Source organism: Amborella trichopoda, chromosome 9, assembly GCF_054954075.1.
Source record: "Amborella trichopoda isolate Santa Cruz 75 chromosome 9, AtrichopodaSantaCruz75HAP2 v2.0, whole genome shotgun sequence".
In the NCBI taxonomy this organism is placed as follows: domain Eukaryota; kingdom Viridiplantae; phylum Streptophyta; class Magnoliopsida; order Amborellales; family Amborellaceae; genus Amborella; species Amborella trichopoda.
This window is the reverse complement of record NC_142344.1, coordinates 25,481,879-25,500,306: the sequence shown is the minus strand read 5'-3', so window position 1 is coordinate 25,500,306 and position 18,428 is coordinate 25,481,879. Positions and strand designations below refer to the sequence as shown.

Genomic DNA, 18,428 nt, shown 5'->3' with positions numbered 1-18,428 from the left:
CAAAAAAAGAAAAAAATATGAAATGAGTAGGCAAGATCCATATATTTATAAGTAAAAGTGGTAATGGAGATTATTAAAAACATTTGAGTTAGAAATCCATTTTATTGCAATAAGTTGCATTTTAAATTTCATTTTGAAGTGAAATGGATGCAGTTGTCAATAAACACCTAGGCATGAAGCAGATTTTCAATATTTACATTTTTTTGATGAAATAATGAAAAGTTACAACACAATGCCCCTAATTCTTTGGAAATAAAAGAAACTAGATTTTTTAAGAAACTTTAATGGATTTTTAAAACTTTTTAAGGCCGGATCTGGCCGACTCGTTGATCTGGACCACCAATCAGCCAATCGGATCCGGTTTTTCGAATGGATAATCCGGATCACATATACCCTTTTATAAAGCCTTTATGTTTTGAATTCGAAAATAGTCCCAGATATTTGATAATCTACACTAAAGTCCTACTTTACATCTGAGTAAGCACAAATTTTGTTGGTTCATAATTTTCATATCGCATACCTAATAACAATACTTAATAAATAATTTAACATGCATAAAATTTTCAAATTACCCCTGAATACAATTCTACTCCACCTGGGAGTCTAAATTGCCGATTATAAACATGGGTCTCAATATAAAAAGTGGGATCATAATTATCCCAAAAACGAAAAGCCACATTGTCTATAAAGATCCTATCTATCTTTTGGACATAGAGGTCACAATTATATTTGTCACTCAAATTTCAAATAGGTAGTTGTAAGAGTGTTATTAAATAGATCCAAAGTTTCAAAAAAATTCTTGAACCTCACAACTCATCCGGGTCATCCAATTTGGTATCTAATGAGTGAGAATGAATCTGACTTCATGTAAACAATATAAATGGGAAAATCAAATGGGAAAATCTCATAAAACGCGGTGCACCAACTACCACACAGTTTTTTGGAGTGTAGTAGTAGAACAAAGGTGGGATTTTGTGAGCGGGGTAAATGAAGCGTGGCAGGCACACCACAACATAAAACAAAGCCAAACTAAATTCGGGCCTGTGTCCAAGTTTGTGAACATGAAAGTATTAATGGGTCAAATCAATTCAAAAAATAATATAGATAATTCTGAGAATCAGCTGCCACACAAATCAAAATCCATTTGCAACCCAATTTGTGTACCAGAGCAACTGAGAAATTGGCTTCAGAAAATAATATGACCATTCAGAGTAAAGGCTTTCACCATCATTATTATTGTTGTTGTTCATGGAGCTTTGCATGCAGAGCCCGATTATTTCAGGCAGCAGCGTCGGCCGTATTCATCGTCAGACGCCCTGGAGGGTGAGCAGAGGCGTGCGATGCGGCTTAGCTGAGCCTTCAGGTGTGCCCGCACCCATGGGCCAAAAAACGCAGTACAAAGATGGATTGTTTGAGAGAGCGTTTATGACACTCTTTGCTCGCAAAATGGACAAGTTCGCTGCCTCCTCTTCTGGTAAACATCAACTACGTTTTTGTTTTCTTGTATGTATGTAGTACGGTACACTTGAGATAAACTAGGGCGACCCAACTCGGCAAGCCTGGGGGCGAGAGGCATGTATCCCGAATTAGGTGCTCCAAATCAAGTATCTTAAAAAATAAAATAATATATATATATATATATATATATATATATATATATATATAAATACCCAAAAATAAAAAAATTATTTATAATGTTTTATATTTTCTATGATTTTATTGGAAAGTGCTTTGGCTATAAATACTTATTTTTATATTTTTTTTATTTTTAAATTATTTTTAGGAAAAAGCTTATATAAGTGTGAGGCTCTAAACAATGAAATTAGGGCACAACTCAAAAATTCATTAAAAAAATTGTTTTGATGCTGAAAAACCCTCAATTCAATCACCTCAACCTCAAAATGTATGAACATGAGAGAAAAAAAGGTTTAAGTATTGAAAATAGTACATCTTGTAATGTATTATCTAGACCGTCAATTTTCAAGATTTTTAAAGATTTTTAAGTGTTTATAGATATGTTCGATTTACCTAATTTTTTAATTTTTAATTTTTAATTTTTTATTTAAGATAAAAATAAATTTTCAAACCATCATAAAGTTTTCTAATATTAAAACAACATTATTTAAAATTGTGCCGTATTTTGATTATTTAGAGCGTCGGCCTATTCAAAACACATTCTTATTTTTAAAATACCCCATAACAAGTTGATTTTTTTAAAAAATCATTTTCATTCCAAGTTTACTTTAAACGTATTTTTTTATTTTCTGAGATTTTTTTTAGATTTTTTATTTTTTTAACCAAGCAGAGTCCAAAGTGACTCGGGCCTTTCCCCGTGACCGAGTCGTAGTTTTCTTCATTGATATTGTAGAGTAAATGAGTGAATATGATGTTATTAATAATTGTAAAAGGTGGGGAGAAGAAAAGGGGAGGCGGGTTGTACGATTACGAGGGATTTGTGGGAGTATCAAAGACGGTAATGCAGGGGAGGTCTCGAAAACAACAACAAGAGGTGGTGAGGGAGGTACTCTTGTCCATGCTACCACCAGGGGCGCCCGCTAAGGTCCTTTTTCATCTCCCATCCACACTTTTTTTTGCACACGCCTATGCAACTTTGAGTGTGTGAATTTCATTTGGGAGAAGTATACAATAAGATTATTTATTTTTAACATAATAAAGTCACAATCACTGATTGTTAGATGTAGAACTTGAATGGTCACGGGTGTGTGATTGAGTGGGCACAAAGTGAAAAAAATTTCTCGAGTTGTGTGATACACCTTAAGCTCTAAGATTTTAAATCAAATTACAATTTTTCATCTCCCACCCACACTTTATTTTTTTGCGCATGCCTATGCAACTTTAAGTGTGTAAATTTTGTTTGGGAGAAGTATATAATAAGATTATTTATTTTTAACATAACGAAGTCATAATCATTTATTGTTGGATGTGGAACTTGAATGGTCAGGAGCATGTAGTTGAGTGGGCACAAAAATCAAAATAAAATTTCTAGAGTTGTGGGATACATCTCAAGCTATAAGATTTTACATCAAATTACTAAAGATAAATGGTCTACAATCCCAATGTAGTAAATTTAAGCTTATTCTTGTCCTCCCTCTCTCTCTGTTTTTTTCGTTAATTACTTTGTCCAAATTGCAGTTCAGGAAGTTGTTCCCCCCCACCAAGTGGGCGGCGGAGTTCAATGCTGCTTTGACGGTGCCCTTCTTCCACTGGCTAGTCGGCCCTTCTCAAGTAAGTTATGCACCACTCTATAGTGGGCATCTGGACGCATCAAAATTTGGGTCTACGTATATCATCTCTACTACCACCATCGTGAATCTAAATTAAAATAAAAAATAAAAAATTCGAACTTAAATAAAATTGAACCAGAAATATTTTGTTGTACTGCATTTCAATTCTTCAAAGATCACCAGGTCTACATTACTTATGGAGCTTGAAATTCATGGATCAAAGACTGAAGTGGAATTGCACTCATGTATGATGTGTTTAGGTTCCTAAAACCCTCGAAAACCAGACGGGATACATGATTAGGTGGACCCACTAAAACCATTTTGCCCCAATAATTATTTTCATATCTCTTCATTTGAAGTGTTTTCTCAATTACTTTATTGTTGAAATTTAAGAAAATGAAGAATTTGGGGATGCATTTTGGAAGTTATGTGAGGGGATGCATTTACTCTATTGAGCAAGCTTTGGACCTTATTTGTTTCAAGGCATGTCACACTTCTGACGTTATTCAATTTAGCAGACAACTATAGGGAACATGCATTTTATTTCCTTGAAAACAAAAAGGAAGCTGTTACAAAATATCCTTGTATGTTAGATTGGAATTATGCGTAGGGATAGTACCCCAACAACCCTCTTAAGCATTTTCTTTTCCTGCAGATGCTGAATATATGCAGTCCACATTTTGAAGAATTTGTTTCTAGGACCCACGGGAACTTTCAGTTCTGAAATCTTATGCTGTGTACAATTTTATATTTCTTTGATAAGTAGCACAATTGTCTAGAAGTTAAAAAAGATCGATGGGCTTTGGGTTTCATTTGTTTTCAGTGGAATGGTGTAAAATACTTATTGCAGTTAATGACCAATTTCATCTGTTGCTTGCTGAGGGCATACTAGGTTGTTGAAGTGGAGGTAAATGGAGTAAAGCAAAAGAGTGGAGTCCACATTACGAAGTGCAGGTATGACTGTAGTCTCTTTACCACACATGGTCCCTAGTGGTTTTTCTCATAGTTTACATGACTTGGCATTGGATATGGGAATTAGATACAAGATCTTAGGTATGAATAACTCCCCAGGAGTAATAGGAGAATCCGTTTCATTCATACTTGATAAATATTAAGTATCTGGATATGAGCATTGAGTGGATGTAACAATTCGCATGACGGAAGCCTTTGGTTTAGGCTAAGTGAAACCATAAAGAAATCAACCAAATTTGATTGGAAGTTCTGCAGATTTGCCTATTTGTGAAGAACATAGATGCTTCCATCGGGATTTCATTGAGTATAGAGAAAAGTAACTGATTATCATATTGAATCTGATCCAAGTTTCTTTGTCAAGTTCTCTGTTTTTCTCATTCACCTAATCAACCAAACCAAAGGGAGAGGAAACATGTTGGTCACAATAAGTGTTATCAAATTGATTACATTTCCATACATGAAAATTTATGTATAACAGTGCATATTTGGAAATCTATTTTGATGCTGACTTTCAAACATGTATTTTTCACCATATATCTAGGTACTTAGAGAATAGCGGATGCGTTGGAATGTGTGTAAATATGTGCAAGATTCCCACTCAAGATTTCTTCACAAATGAATTTGGGCTTCCTTTGACTATGACACCAAGTATGTAAGTGTCTCCTTTATTGGTTGCACTGTATACAGATTCTATTTAATATTTATCATTGTTAAGTAATTTAAACCTGAGAAGATTTTTGTTATTCTTGTGTGCAATGCTGAAGCCCTAAGTTTTTGGAATGAGCAATTGACATCCATGTTACTTTTTTACTTTTTTCAATACAACATGGTTGGAATATCCATTTCTTCTCCATAATTTTCTTGATATCCCATTCTTCAAAGGATTGGAACCAATATCTAGAGCTGCCAATGACAATAATCAACCTTAGCCTTTTTTAGCCTACTCCTGCATCCACATTTGGAAATGAAAACTCCAAGCTGGATTTCACTTTGCACAATATCAGCAACTTTTACCTCCTCCTAGGATTATTGAGACTACCACTATATCCGTCTTTTGATAATTTTAACTCCTAGTTGAAATTCATTGCCCTGAACTTTTTATTGCATTCTGGGTGAAAAAATCAGGAGCTAGAGATAGTATGAAAGCTACTATTTGTTAAAATGTGACTATGCTGCCAATTCCTTCCCAGAAATTGGTATGTTTTTTCAACAGATTTAGTTTGCCAGATACAAGTTGCAATATTGGTGTATTATGGGCTCTTGTAAAATGGTCTTGGGGGTTAACTCAAAACAACTTCTTTTCCTTAACTGTCTCTCAATATCCACACTGGGTGAGTCATAATTCCCAGCACCAGATTAAACTGTATAAATTTTGTGTGTAGTTTATACATACCCTTAACTGACTGAACCATATAAAAATATGAGAAAATTATATTGTGAAGCTTAAAAAAAATATGAGAAATTTCATGGCTCAACATAAAAAACTGTGTTGTGTTTCTCAGAGCTGATTTGTATTTTTGTGTGTTATTGAATCAAATTGAAATTTGACTACAAATTAGACTACTGGAACAACAGCAACAAGAAAGAACTATTCAATTAAACAAAAATTACAAAAGCTTCAGTTCATTCCCAGGCTTTTATATCCTAAGCCCTCGTACTTTCCTTAGCTTGTATGATGCTGGTGGGATGCCCGTAATTGGGATGCCCCAAATCACCACTAAAATGGCAATTAGAGTAGGGAATCTCCCATGCAGGGCTTATAATTTTTTCTTGACCTTTTTTACAGTCTAAGGGTGGGAGTGTGTGCCTACATTACTCTAGGCCAATGTAACCCTGTTCTTCTCACAATGCCTTCATTTGGATGAACTACTGTTCCTAATTTTCTTTGGTGAGACACACTTGTGGGTGAAACAAGGTGCTTGTGGAGGCCATCTATCTTTACAGTAGCTCACCTTATACCAATTGATGGAAGTGTACTGTGAAAATGGGTGTAAGAGGAAAAATAAGGCGGTACTGCACATTGGAGTAATCTGGAATTTCTTCAAACAAGATGCAGTCTTTTTACGGAATGTCACACAAGTCCCTCACAGCTTTAACATATTTACTCTACACTCTATACTCATACATGTATATGACCTTTCTACACATTTATAGCAACCTCTTTCTCTAGAATTCCCACATTGGTCTCTCTCTGCAACATCTAGAATTCTCTTGATTAAATCTACTTCAACATCTCTCTAATTTTTTCTACATGGAGGTTTTAAACACATTTTGTCAATTCATCAAATAACTCATCATGCACATATGCACATTGGTTATACTTTTACTCTTTCAGACATGCTTCAATGAATCATGCAAAAACAACCCAAAATGAGGTTTTGCATCTCAAAAAATTGTACTTAGTGAAAATGAAAATAAAGTATGTTTATTGATCATTAAAGGATTAAGTAGAAGTCCTACGATATAAATTGGATTTTTCTTGTGCAGATTTTGAAGACATGAGTTGTGATATGGTATATGGTCAGGCACCACCTCCATTTGAGGAGGATCCAGTGTCCACTCAGCCATGTTATGCAAACATATGTATGTTTACTAATGCAATTCTATATAATTTGTGGGAATTTGCAAGAACACATTCTCATATCTTTTATAGCAGGTTCAATTGCAAATCCAAGTTCACCTACATGTCCTAAGCTACAAACCTGAGAAGATAATTGAACTCTCTCTGGTCTAAACAAGGATGGCATTCTGAGAGAGAATGGTAAGGAGAATCACCTCATTCCAATTTGTAGTTTGTCTTTGATATCGTATTAATGACCTCTTGTTTTCATATCTTATTATTATGGCATTTGTGGAATGTGATATTAAGAGCTCTATGAGGTATCATTGGATTGGGAGCTGCACCTGTCTTTATTAAATTCTATAAAAGTTCCATTAAGTATACTGGTTTCTTCTATTTTTAACAAATTGGAATTCATCCTGAGCCTTCTTTGAGTGTATTTAATAAGCTATGAGCAAGGAGAAGTTCCCGCAACTTTCTTAGCATATGCCACATGTGTAAAGCTGTCACAGTTTCAACTTTTCAAATTTACCGTATTTTACTGTGGAAAAGTATACAAAGAGACCATTTACTTTTACTACAAGGAAGTTACAAACACTCTTGTCCATCAGAGTAGACTCAATTTTCAAAAAACATATCTTGAACTTCATGACACACCCTAAACCACCTATTTGACATCTTATGGCTAAGAATAATTATGAAATGCTTATAACAATGGTAAATGGTATCATAGTATTCAATCCTTTCTATAAAGTGGAAGGAGAAAGTCAAGCATGTTCTTTTTTTCTTTAGGTGATTGTAAAAATTGAGCACGTCGTATGGTGCTTTTTAGTATTATTATATATAAAATGGAACTTTGAGATTATGGAAATTTATTTTTTAAGGAAATGAGTTTTTTTTTTTTTTCTTTGAAGGTTAGGGAAAAGGGAAATAAGGTTTTTATTGTCATGTATCCTCTGGACATTTGTACCCAGACCTTTTAGGAGGATTTATATAGATCCAAATTCTTTCTAGACTGTGCTCATGATGGATTACTGAATAAATGAGGAAATTGTGCAGGTCAATTGTTGTCCCTATCTGTGATGCATGATGCATGAGGAATGAATTCCAAAGAAGCCGGAAGTATCTAAAAATAAGACCTGCTTACAGAACAACAATCTACTGGTCATTCATTAATAGGAAGGCCTTGTGGTTTCCTCATTACCCACTCCATTACTACTATCTTCTATTCCGTTCATATTTGCAATGGAAAAATGTTAATTTTATGTACCATACAATTTTTCATAGTTGAAAACTGTAAACCAAGTTTCAAACTTTACACTTTTCTTGTCACAAGTAATAAATTTTAAAAAGTTAAACTAATTCTATATCGAGGTATATGGTGATTTGATTTTAGGCATAAATTGTATTATTCGTAGATTTATGATGTTTGAACCACATTTTACACCATATATCATATTATTTTTTCTTCTAATATTGATTTAGAGGTTATTTAGTCAATGAATGTTCAATGTGGGTGATGTTTCTATTAAGGAATTGTATACAATGAGACCATTTACCTTTTATACATGGAAGTCACAATTACTTAAAACCATCCGATATGAAATCTGATAACTTTGATATGTCACAGAGTTCGAGAAAATTTCTTTTGTACTTTGAGCTTGGTTAATGCAATAAATGTAGCCACCAAATTTCACATCCAATGGTCAAGATTAATTGTGACCACCTTGTACCAAAGATAAATGGTCTCATTGTATACTTTTCCTTATATTAAAGACTTCTCCTTATTCTGATCTCTAGCCTGGGGAAAATCTTCTTCTTCTGTTTGATTTGAAATAATTTTTTTATGTAACCTTGGAAAAATGTCGTTTATGTTAGAGTGTATGGCCTTTAATGGCCTTAAGTGCATGCAAACATAGGACTATAGTGATATTGTAGTCAAGCAGGAATGTGATCCGTGTTAGACCACAAAGGCATACTTCATAATGCTCGTTGACTCACTGGGGTTGGTGGTCAGGGCCTAAGAATAGAGTACTGAACCTTTTAGCCCTAGGCATAAAGCACAACTATATAGAATATGTAGACTTAACTCTTGTTGAAGTCAAAAAGATACTCAATAGTGGCTAGGGAGTCGGTCTCTTATATACCTTTTGTGGCCTGTAAAGCTAAATGCAAAATGCACAACTTCACCACTGCATGGCATGTATATGTGGTAGTCGCATCGATGGAAAATGACCCATTGGGGTAAAACATGTATACGTGCTAAAGAGAGACCCCCGGTACTATTGTGATAGTGTGCACATGCCCATGTGGGACATGATTTTTCCTTCAAAGAACATGTAATTAACATACAAGGTTTGTATGCTCTCTATTTATTGGCTAGTTTTGATGAATGAAGCATTAGCCCTGCACTAGACTATGAATCATGGGTTTTGTTGGTTTAATTTAAAAAGATGGAATATGGACCATGAGAATTAGTATAGGTAGAGTGCCTTAGTAATTTGTATATTCTTAACCACGTGGATCTATTTCCCTTTAATTTATGTTTATCTATGTTTGGATGCAATTTCTAAAAGGCTTGGGCTTTATGAAAATAAAGTAAAGTGTCACCCTGAGTCCTCGTTCAAAGAGCATTTTGGGCATCAAAAATCTCCATGATGGCTAAAAAATAATTTTTTTACACCGACTAAGAAATTTAAAGCTCCAAATCTGGCATAGAACTTAGGGATCGGTGAACACTTATTTTTAGGAAAACAATAGATGGTCGATTATTTTTTTAGGTAAGTAAAATGGATAGTCCAAATAATATGTTATAATATGCACTATTTTTAGGGATTGAAATCCTTGTTTTTTCACAACTGTAGTGGTCGAGGTCAAGATGATTGTTGTGAAAGTTTTCTCTGCCAAAGCTGCAATTTTTTGTGAGTTTTGTGGTGAGGCTTTACTTATTTTGATAGGACTGCAGCCCTGTCAATATATATATATATATATATATATATTTTTAAATAGTTTCACACATATACACACAAACATATATATATATATATATATATATATATATATATATATATATATATATATATATATATATATATATATATATATATATATGTGTGTGTGTGTGTGTGTGTGTGTGTGTGTGTGTGTGTGTGTGTGTGTGTGCGTGTGTGTGTGGGAAAGTAAAGAGCCGAGGCTCTAAACAATCAAATTTGAGCTATCTCAAAGATTTCACTAGAAGAGGTTGTTTTGTACCTAAATATCTTCAAATTGATCATCTTGACATCAAGATGTATGGACATGAGAAAAAAATAGATTGCAAGTTTTGGAAATAGTGTATTTTGTAACGCATTTTTTTTACTGTCAATTTTCAAGATTTTCAAGTTTTCATAGATATGTCGATCTACACTAAGTTTGAAGCTTTAAACTTTATAAATAAATATAAAAATATATTTTAAGGCTATCATAAAGATTTTCAATATTGAAACCACATTTCTCGACACTATTGAAGGTAGGCTCTAATTTGATTGTTTAGAGCCTAGGCTTAAAATTTTAGGAGTGATACTTTGTATGAAGGGCCCGGTTTCTACGCGGCCAAGCCCACATATGTAGAAATGCAGGCCTAATAATAAATCTATTTTTGAGATGGATTTTTGGATTTAATTTTTAAGGGTATGTAATCTCTAACCTGGAGATATGAATATGAAAAAAATAAGTAAATTTTAAAACTAAAAATAATAATTCTAGTAAGAAAACATTAGCACCGTTAGTTTTCGTTGATTTTAGATGGAACACCCACTTGTTATCCATTTTTAAGATGGATGCTTTACACTTTTTGGACCAGTCATGCGGTCCAGCCCGCATGAGATAATTTTCCTTGTATTAACGCTCTCTCTCGTTCTCTTAACCGTTATTTTAAGGGAAAGTTTTCTATGTTCCCTCTACAAAATAGAAGTTCAATCCTCCCCTTACCATCCAGCCGTCCATTTTTTATCAAGAGAGCCACTCACTGTTTGATTTTAGATCCGACGTTTTAAAGTATTTTATTTTTAGTTTTTTTAATACAATCTTTATGAATATGAAATTTATTACGTTCCATCTTCTCATTGGGGCATAACTATAAAAAAATATTAACAATAATTTTTCGATAAAAAATAACGACGAAAATACCCCTTGAAACTTTTGAGGGTATTTTGGTCATTTTATTTTATTGAAAATATTTTTTTTATATTTTTCGTTAGTGCGAGTTTAATAGAAGAATGGACGTCCAAAATTTGGTGTCAAAAAAGTTTATAGAAAAATTATTAAAAATAAAACAGTGTGGAGACCTGACATTGTGATTGGGATAATTTTAACTCTTCAATAAAAAATGGACTGTTGGATAAAAGGGAGGATAGAACTTCTATGTTGTAGGGAGAACATAGAAAGCTTTCCCTTATTTTAATCCAAGCCTCTCTTTTTCTCATTCTCTCTAAAACTTTTTGGAAGTGCTTAATTTTGCTCTCATTCTATTTCCAAAACTTTTCTCTCAACACATCCGTTTTGCTCCATCATTTTTTCGTAGGTTTCTCTCTGTAAATTTGTTTCCAAAGCCGAAACTTTTGATTTGAATTTTAGTGCTTCTCTCACCATTAAGCTAAAAGGTGCTTAGTGTAAGAGAGAGCAAGTTTTAGACAGGGATAGAGGCATAAAATGCTGCTCATATTGAAGTAATGGGTATTCTATTCCCTAGAGGGCTTTTTTTTGGGTAAGATTTTAATATTTTTTCTACTGTATAAAGTTTATATACTTCCTCGATCTAACTGTCCGTTCTGAATAAATGGCTGAGATGGTCCAAATCACAAAAAACGCCTCTACATTATTTTATTTTTAATTATTTTTCTACAAAATATTTTGACACCAAATTTTGGGCGTCCACTCCTCTATTAAACTCGTACGTGTAAAAAATATAAAAATAATATTCCCAATAAAATAAATACTAAAAATTAATATTTTGTTTTAGGTGCATCCCATTAAGATGATGGCACGTACCAAATTTCATATTTATGTAATTTGTAAAAAAATAAAAATAAAATACTCTAAGACATCTGATCAAATTCAAACGGCCAATGGCTCACTTCATCTAAATTAGACTCCTCCATGGTGGGCGATGGAGGGATAAGAGAGAAAAAAATGATAATATATGTCATGAAACCATTTACTTTTAATACACAGATGTCACAATTATCGTCCATAAGATGTAAAATCATATGGTTGGGGACGTATCATTAATTGGGCATAAAATCCAAAATAAATTTTTTCAAATATGGTAACACACTTCAATCTATAAGATTTCACATTCAATGACTAAAAGTGGTAATGACTTTGTAGAAGGAGGGAAGAAATCATAAATTAACCCTCTTAGAACTTTTAACTCATTATTAGTGTCTTTTGATGGAATTTTTGAAATTAAATATGGATACTTTGAATTAAATTATAGAAAATGGGTTAAATGCTAGAGATTCTTATCTTGGTTACTTTTCTGGTAAAATTCTTTTAAAAATAGTTATTGGCAATTGTTCCAATTTATCAATTTTATTTTTCTACCTTACCAAATGTAATTCAATGCAATTAGATTCATGTATAATTTACCACTTCTATTTATTTTCTTTTCTTTTCATTTGGAAATTTTCATGTCATCTTTGATTTACCATGTGAACAATTTAGGCAAAAAAAAGATAATGAACCTATAAAAAATTAAATACTTAGTGGGAACTGATCAATAGCAATTTATAACCTCTAAATCACACACAAACATTTTAGGAGTGGTGGTCTCGAAAAACCACCAACCAACCGAAAGAAAAGAAAGCAAGGGTTCAATACACCTGAAGGGGCCGTTTGGATACCTGGAAATATATTTTCTGTGAAATATATTACTGGTGTAATACATTACTGCGTAATATATTACTTAGAAATGGATTGTTACTGTTTGGGTAGTATTTAAATGCAACTTGGGAAATACATTGCTATTGTTTGTCTATGTTTAGAAGGAATATAGGAAATGCATTACCAATATTTTACCAACACTTGCCTATAAACTATCATTTCTTTCTTTTTTATCACAAAATTTCACTAAAATACGGAATTAAAGTCGTCATCACACCATTCCAAAAACATTTTCTAATGATAACATCATCACCATTCCAAAAAGATTTTTTAATAATAACTTGCACCATTCTTCTAAAGTCATCATCACACCATTTCTTACTTATTTTGCATGCCTTTGGCACTTACATGGAATCACATGCTGTTCAACATAATTAGACTTTGGTTTCAACATGATAACTCATTGGAATAATATGATTGGAATAACATATTTTTGTTATGATAAGCTTTATTTTTATTTATTTTTTATAGAAGTCTTTCAAATATCTCTATATAATTTCAAGTAAGCAATAAATTTATGATACCAAATTCAAAATCTTTATGGTACAAGTGAAAAAATGGGAAGAAGTTTGATTAGTAAACCAAAAGGTTTGGTAATTGCAGTGAAATTTTTGAGGCATTAGAGGAGATTAAAAACGTAGCATTTATCTACACCAAAATAACTGGTTAAAGAAAGAGTGAGCACTTTATACTGTTATTAAGGGCTCAAGAGAGAAGCAACGGGATTAAAGAGGGAGAGAGCACCTTATGCAAACAGTTATTAGGGCTCAAGAGAGATTGGGTGGGCTTGGAGAGGGAGGGAGCATCTATACAAACCAGTTAATGGAGATCCTGTCTTTATAGGATGTGAATCTTTGGGTTTAGAACTTCAAATAGCCATGAGTATGAGAGAGAAACTTTCTCACTTTTAAAAGAAAGAGAATTGATAGATGGGCATGTGGGTTACTCTTGGCTTTTCTCTTTTAAAGGTTGCTTTAGAGAGAGAGAGAGAGAGGGGTAATATATGAAGAAAGGTGAGTTTTTCTATTCCTCTGAAAGGGTATTCTAGAGAAAGAAAAACTCTATTTTAGAGCATGCCTGCTTAGTGTTTTTTATGATTACTAGAACAAAAGCATGATGCCTTGTGGATGTGGCCAATTGCCGAACTATGTAAACAATTTGTGTTTCGTTTCTTTAATTCTCCGCACTATATTCATCTTCCTTTATTTTTGCCCAAACCTTGGTTTTTATCATCTCTAGTTGCTATTAGAGCCCCAAGGTTTGAGACCCTTGTTGGGTACGTGTTGAGGTAGATAGCTAATCTTTAGAGGTAAATGGAGAAAGTTCAATCCAATATACAATTCAATTCCATGGTTCGAATTTCTCTACCTGAATATTGAATATATATGTGATGCTAGTGAAAGATGGTTGTGAAGTGGTGTCAAATAACAAAGAAAAAAAACTTAAAAAAGTTGACGAAGTGAAATTTGCTGATAAGGATCATTTGTCCAATGTAAATATTCTTTTGACCTTAGGCAAATCTATTTTCTTAAATGTTTGCTAGGAAAAATCGGCAAAAGAGTTATGGGATAGGGTGAAAGAGATTAATGAAGGTAAGTATCTTTCTAATAAAAAATTTCTTTATCAGGAACTGTATAATTTCATGATAAGTGATAATGTTTCTTTATAGAGGCACTTTAATGAATTTAATGTCTTGTTTAGCAAGTTGATGTACTAGATGTGAAAATTGATGAAGAAGATAAGGCAAAACATTGTTTCAGTATTTCTTACAAATGAGTCTAGGCGAAAGTCTATTAAAGAACCTATAGAAATATGTTTGTACCAGTCTATTAAAGAACCTATAGAAATATGTTTGTACCACGCTGTAGATCAAAAGGTTCATGGCCTTGGTAGAAAACAAATAAAATAAGAGCATCAAGGATCTAAAACTTGATAATTTAAAAGAATTTTGTTTTTGTGAATTTAATAAATTTTTTATTGAGCATGATATTGTAGTAAGCAAAACACGGTTGTTTAGATGATGAATCGCACCATTATGAAGCGTGTTAGTAGAGTGTAAGCAAATAGAAAAGCATCTTTCACTTTCAAAGCCGGGTCCATTCTTGCAAATTTCAAGATATATGGAATGCAATTCTAATAGAAGCTTCTGCTTGAAATATTTTCTATTTTTTTATCTTTTTTGGTAGGAGTTAGACTTCCTTATGCTCCATGAAAAATCAATTTTCTAATTATTCTAAAGAATAAGTCAAGAATCATTATGGAAAATCGATACCTTCCAAGAAGTCCCCTTAATGGAAGTTGTTGCTCTGCATTTGAAATTCGATTTTATTGTAGAACTGTTCTACAACTGCATCACATGTTTCCATCTTTATGTATTGTCTTGACTTGAATTGGTTTAATAAATTTGGTGTTCATTGGTTCGATTGTGAATTAGTTCAATTGATTCATTCTTTCTTAGCTATTTAGGGAAACCCCCTTGATGAAAGTTGGTGTCAATTTGTTCAAATGTAGGTAAATCCCCTTAATGAAAGTTGTTGTTATTAGTATTTTCTTTAGGTTTAATATAGTGGAAAATTTAATATAGAGTCGAGGCTCTAAACAATCAAATTAGAGCCCCTACCTAAAAAATTTCACTAGAAGAGATTGTTTTGATACCCAAATATCCTCAAATTGATCATCTCGATATCAAGATGTATGGACATGAGAAAAAAAAATGAATTTCAAGTTTTGGAAATAGTGTATTTTGTAACGCATTTTTGGACCATCAATTTTCAAGATTTTCAAGTTTTCATAGATATGTCAATCTATACTATTTTTTAATCTTTAAACTTTACAAATAAAGATAAAAATATATCTCAAGGTTATCACAAAGATTTTCAGTATTGAGACCACATTTCTCGACACTATTGGAAGGTAGGCTCTAATTTGATTGTTTAGAGCCTAGGATCTATACAGACCGCATATAGTGATCAATCTTTTACCATGACAAATAACAATCAAAATCTCAAGCATGAAGAAAAAGATAAAAATAACTGCATCACTAGCTAAGTTGGTAGTACTCTGGATGTGGTAGGTATTGTTGTAGCAACCTATGTGCACAAACCATATGCACCAAAGCATAATTCAAGTGGTTCTAACTACTACAAAACTATAGTTAAATCCACCAGGATGGACTGTCAAAACTATATTAGAATAAGTAAAAAAGCTTACTCTATCTAGAGGAAAATTCATTTGGAGAGATAAACAACTTGGGATGTTCTTGCACACATTAAGCTACAGCCTGAAAAACCAAAAGACTGGTCACTAGGGAAAAACTGTTAGTCGACACTTTAATCGAGTGTTGAATGTATTCATAAGAATTCACAGAGAATTCTTTAAGGGCAAGCTTTCTATGCTTCCCCTACAACATAAAACTTATATACTTCCCCTTATCCAACCGTCCATTCTGAATTGAGGGCAAAGATTGCTTCAATCACAATGTCACATCTCTAAACTATTTTATTTTTAATTTTTTTTTCTACAAACTATTTTAACACGAAATTTTGTACGCCCAATCCTCTATTAAATTTTCACTAGTGAAAAATATAAAAACAATATTTTCAATAAAATAAAATGACCAAAATACCCCTAAAAGTTTCAAGGGGTATTTTAATCATTATATTTTATCAAAAAATTATTTTAAATATTTTTTATAGGTGCACCCCAATGAGAAGATGACACGTACCAAATTTAATATTTATAAAATTTGTATAAACAAATTAAAAATAAAATACTTTGAGACGTCGGATCTAAGATCAAACGGTGAGTGGCTCTTTTGATCAAAATTGGACGGCTGGATGGTAGGGGAAGCATAGATATTCTAAGTTATAGGGCAAGTATAGAAACCTTTCCCATTCTTTAAACCACCAAAGCCGAATACGCTAAGAAGGAGAAGTTTTTTTTTTTCTTATTTTAAGGTAATGCATGTTGATCACGCTTATTATTTGATTAATGTAGTATCCAACAATATTCTAATTGCTTCTCAATAATAGGAATGTGTTGAAGCCATTGATGACACTCATATCCCGACAATTGTTCAGGCTAGAAAAATATCATAATAGAAAAGGTTTTACATCACAAAATGTTTTGGACGTTTACTTATTTAACCTTCAATTCCAATACATTCGTGCCAGATGGGAGGGTTCTAATGTTGATTCTCATGTTTTGCAATTAGGACTCACCTGTGATGATCTTGTTTTAGTTCACAACTGCATTTCAACTATAACTTTGCATTTTATATATGTTCACATAAAACTATAAGCAGAGCTACTAATTGCCTTAAATTTCAATCAAACATTCATTTTGTAGGAAAATAATCTCTAAGAGATGCATAATACCCTAATATCCCAGGATTTCTCACCTCTAATCGTAGGACTCGTTACTATTTGAATGATTATGTTCATAGTAGACAAAAACTACAAAACTACAAAGAGTTGTTTAATAAATGGTATTCCTCTCACAGAAATTCCATTGAATGTACTTTTGGAGTTTTGAGAGACTGCTTTCTTATCTTGAAAGAAGTGGTTTAAAAAACGGATCGGTGCCCTAGATCGGGCATCCCAAAAACCCATCTAGATCGATGAATTGACGATTCGGATCGGGAATCGACGATTGGATCGGGAATCAGCCGAATTGGTCGGATTCGGCCTTAACAAAATCCAAAAAAATTATCAAAAAATCATTACAAATATGTTTTTTTAGGACTCCAATATGAAATGGGGGTACTACATTAATAACTTCTATTTTTTTACATCAATATGCAAATATTGAGATGTTCTTTCACTGTATGAATTACTGTTAACCATTAAATTTACATCATACAAAAGGAGAAGCATAGAATTATCATAGATGAAGTATATAATTATACATGAACAATTTGTAAAATGACCTAATACCAAAATGAAAGATGAGGTTGTCAAAGTTCATTGTTAAGAAATTAGCAACCATACAATTTCATCATATAAGATTGTTAAAGTAGTGACATAAGCATAATGAAATCAATAGCAAAAATTCACCTGTCCAAACAAGAGTTTAGCCAAAACACAACCAATTCCCCTCTAAGATCGCTCGGTTCCACTTTTTATGCTAGAATCGGCATGGGATCACCAATTCCCGGGTCGAATCAAACCATTCCATGCCGACTCGCTGATTTTTCAATCCCTTGCATAATTATAAGAACAAATATGATAAAAAAATAAATACGTAATTTATAATGCAAACATGTTAGTAAATAAAATACAAAATTTGGTTATCAATGTATAATTATTAATTATAATATTATAATAAATATGATAAAAAATATTTAAATACTATTGAGTGCATAATTTATAATGCAAACAAGTTAGTAAATAAAATACAAAATTTGGTTATCAATGTATAATTATTAATAATAACATTATAATAAATATGATAAATATTTATTAAAATACTATTGAATGCATATAAGGAAGGTTTTAAAATTCTATTGAATATGCACCAATAATAAGGTTTAAAAATACGTATAAATGCATGGTGCCTTTAATAGTATTTCAAAGCCTCTCTAAATGCGTACAATGTATCGTATAATAAATGATCATGCGTTAACGCTCTTGGAATAAATAGTCATGCGTTAACAATGTCTAAATGGTCATGCGTTAAAAGTGTCTAAATGGTCGTGTGTTAATAAATGATCATACATTAACACAGACTCT

General features: G+C 32.5%; 1 protein-coding gene across 11 annotated transcripts; it reads left to right on the top strand.

Annotated features, from left to right (window-relative positions):
* Window positions 1–988: 988 nt before the first annotated feature.
* On the top strand, window positions 989–8,139 carry LOC18436509 (beta-carotene isomerase D27). Of its 11 annotated transcripts, none has more exons than XM_006846527.4 (8): window positions 989–1,474; window positions 2,409–2,560; window positions 3,154–3,246; window positions 4,138–4,199; window positions 4,759–4,865; window positions 6,705–6,800; window positions 6,871–6,978; window positions 7,837–8,139. In XM_006846527.4, the coding sequence occupies exons 1-7, from the start codon at window positions 1,249–1,251 to the stop codon at window positions 6,921–6,923; spliced, it is 789 nt and encodes a 262-aa protein (XP_006846590.2). In that variant the 5' UTR covers window positions 989–1,248; the 3' UTR covers window positions 6,924–6,978; window positions 7,837–8,139. The 11 variants fall into 11 exon arrangements, with proteins under 11 accessions (XP_006846590.2, XP_011624215.2, XP_011624216.2 ...); XM_011625913.3 differs by having other exon boundaries at window positions 1,035–1,474; window positions 6,874–6,978; XM_011625914.3 differs by having other exon boundaries at window positions 1,035–1,474; window positions 4,759–4,869; window positions 6,874–6,978.
* Window positions 8,140–18,428: the final 10,289 nt, after the last annotated feature.

What these genes read in the sequence shown, in the direction of transcription:
- LOC18436509 (XM_006846527.4), top strand. Translation starts at nt 1,249, where the DNA reads ATGGAGCTTTGCATGCAGAGCCCGATTATTTCAGGCAGCAGCGTCGGC. An exon ending in GGCTAGTCGGCCCTTCTCAA is followed by an intron (nt 3,247 to 4,137) that starts GTAAGTTATGCA and finishes AGGGCATACTAG; the next exon opens with GTTGTTGAAGTGGAGGTAAA. An exon ending in TCCTTTGACTATGACACCAA is followed by an intron (nt 4,866 to 6,704) that starts GTATGTAAGTGT and finishes TTTCTTGTGCAG; the next exon opens with ATTTTGAAGACATGAGTTGT.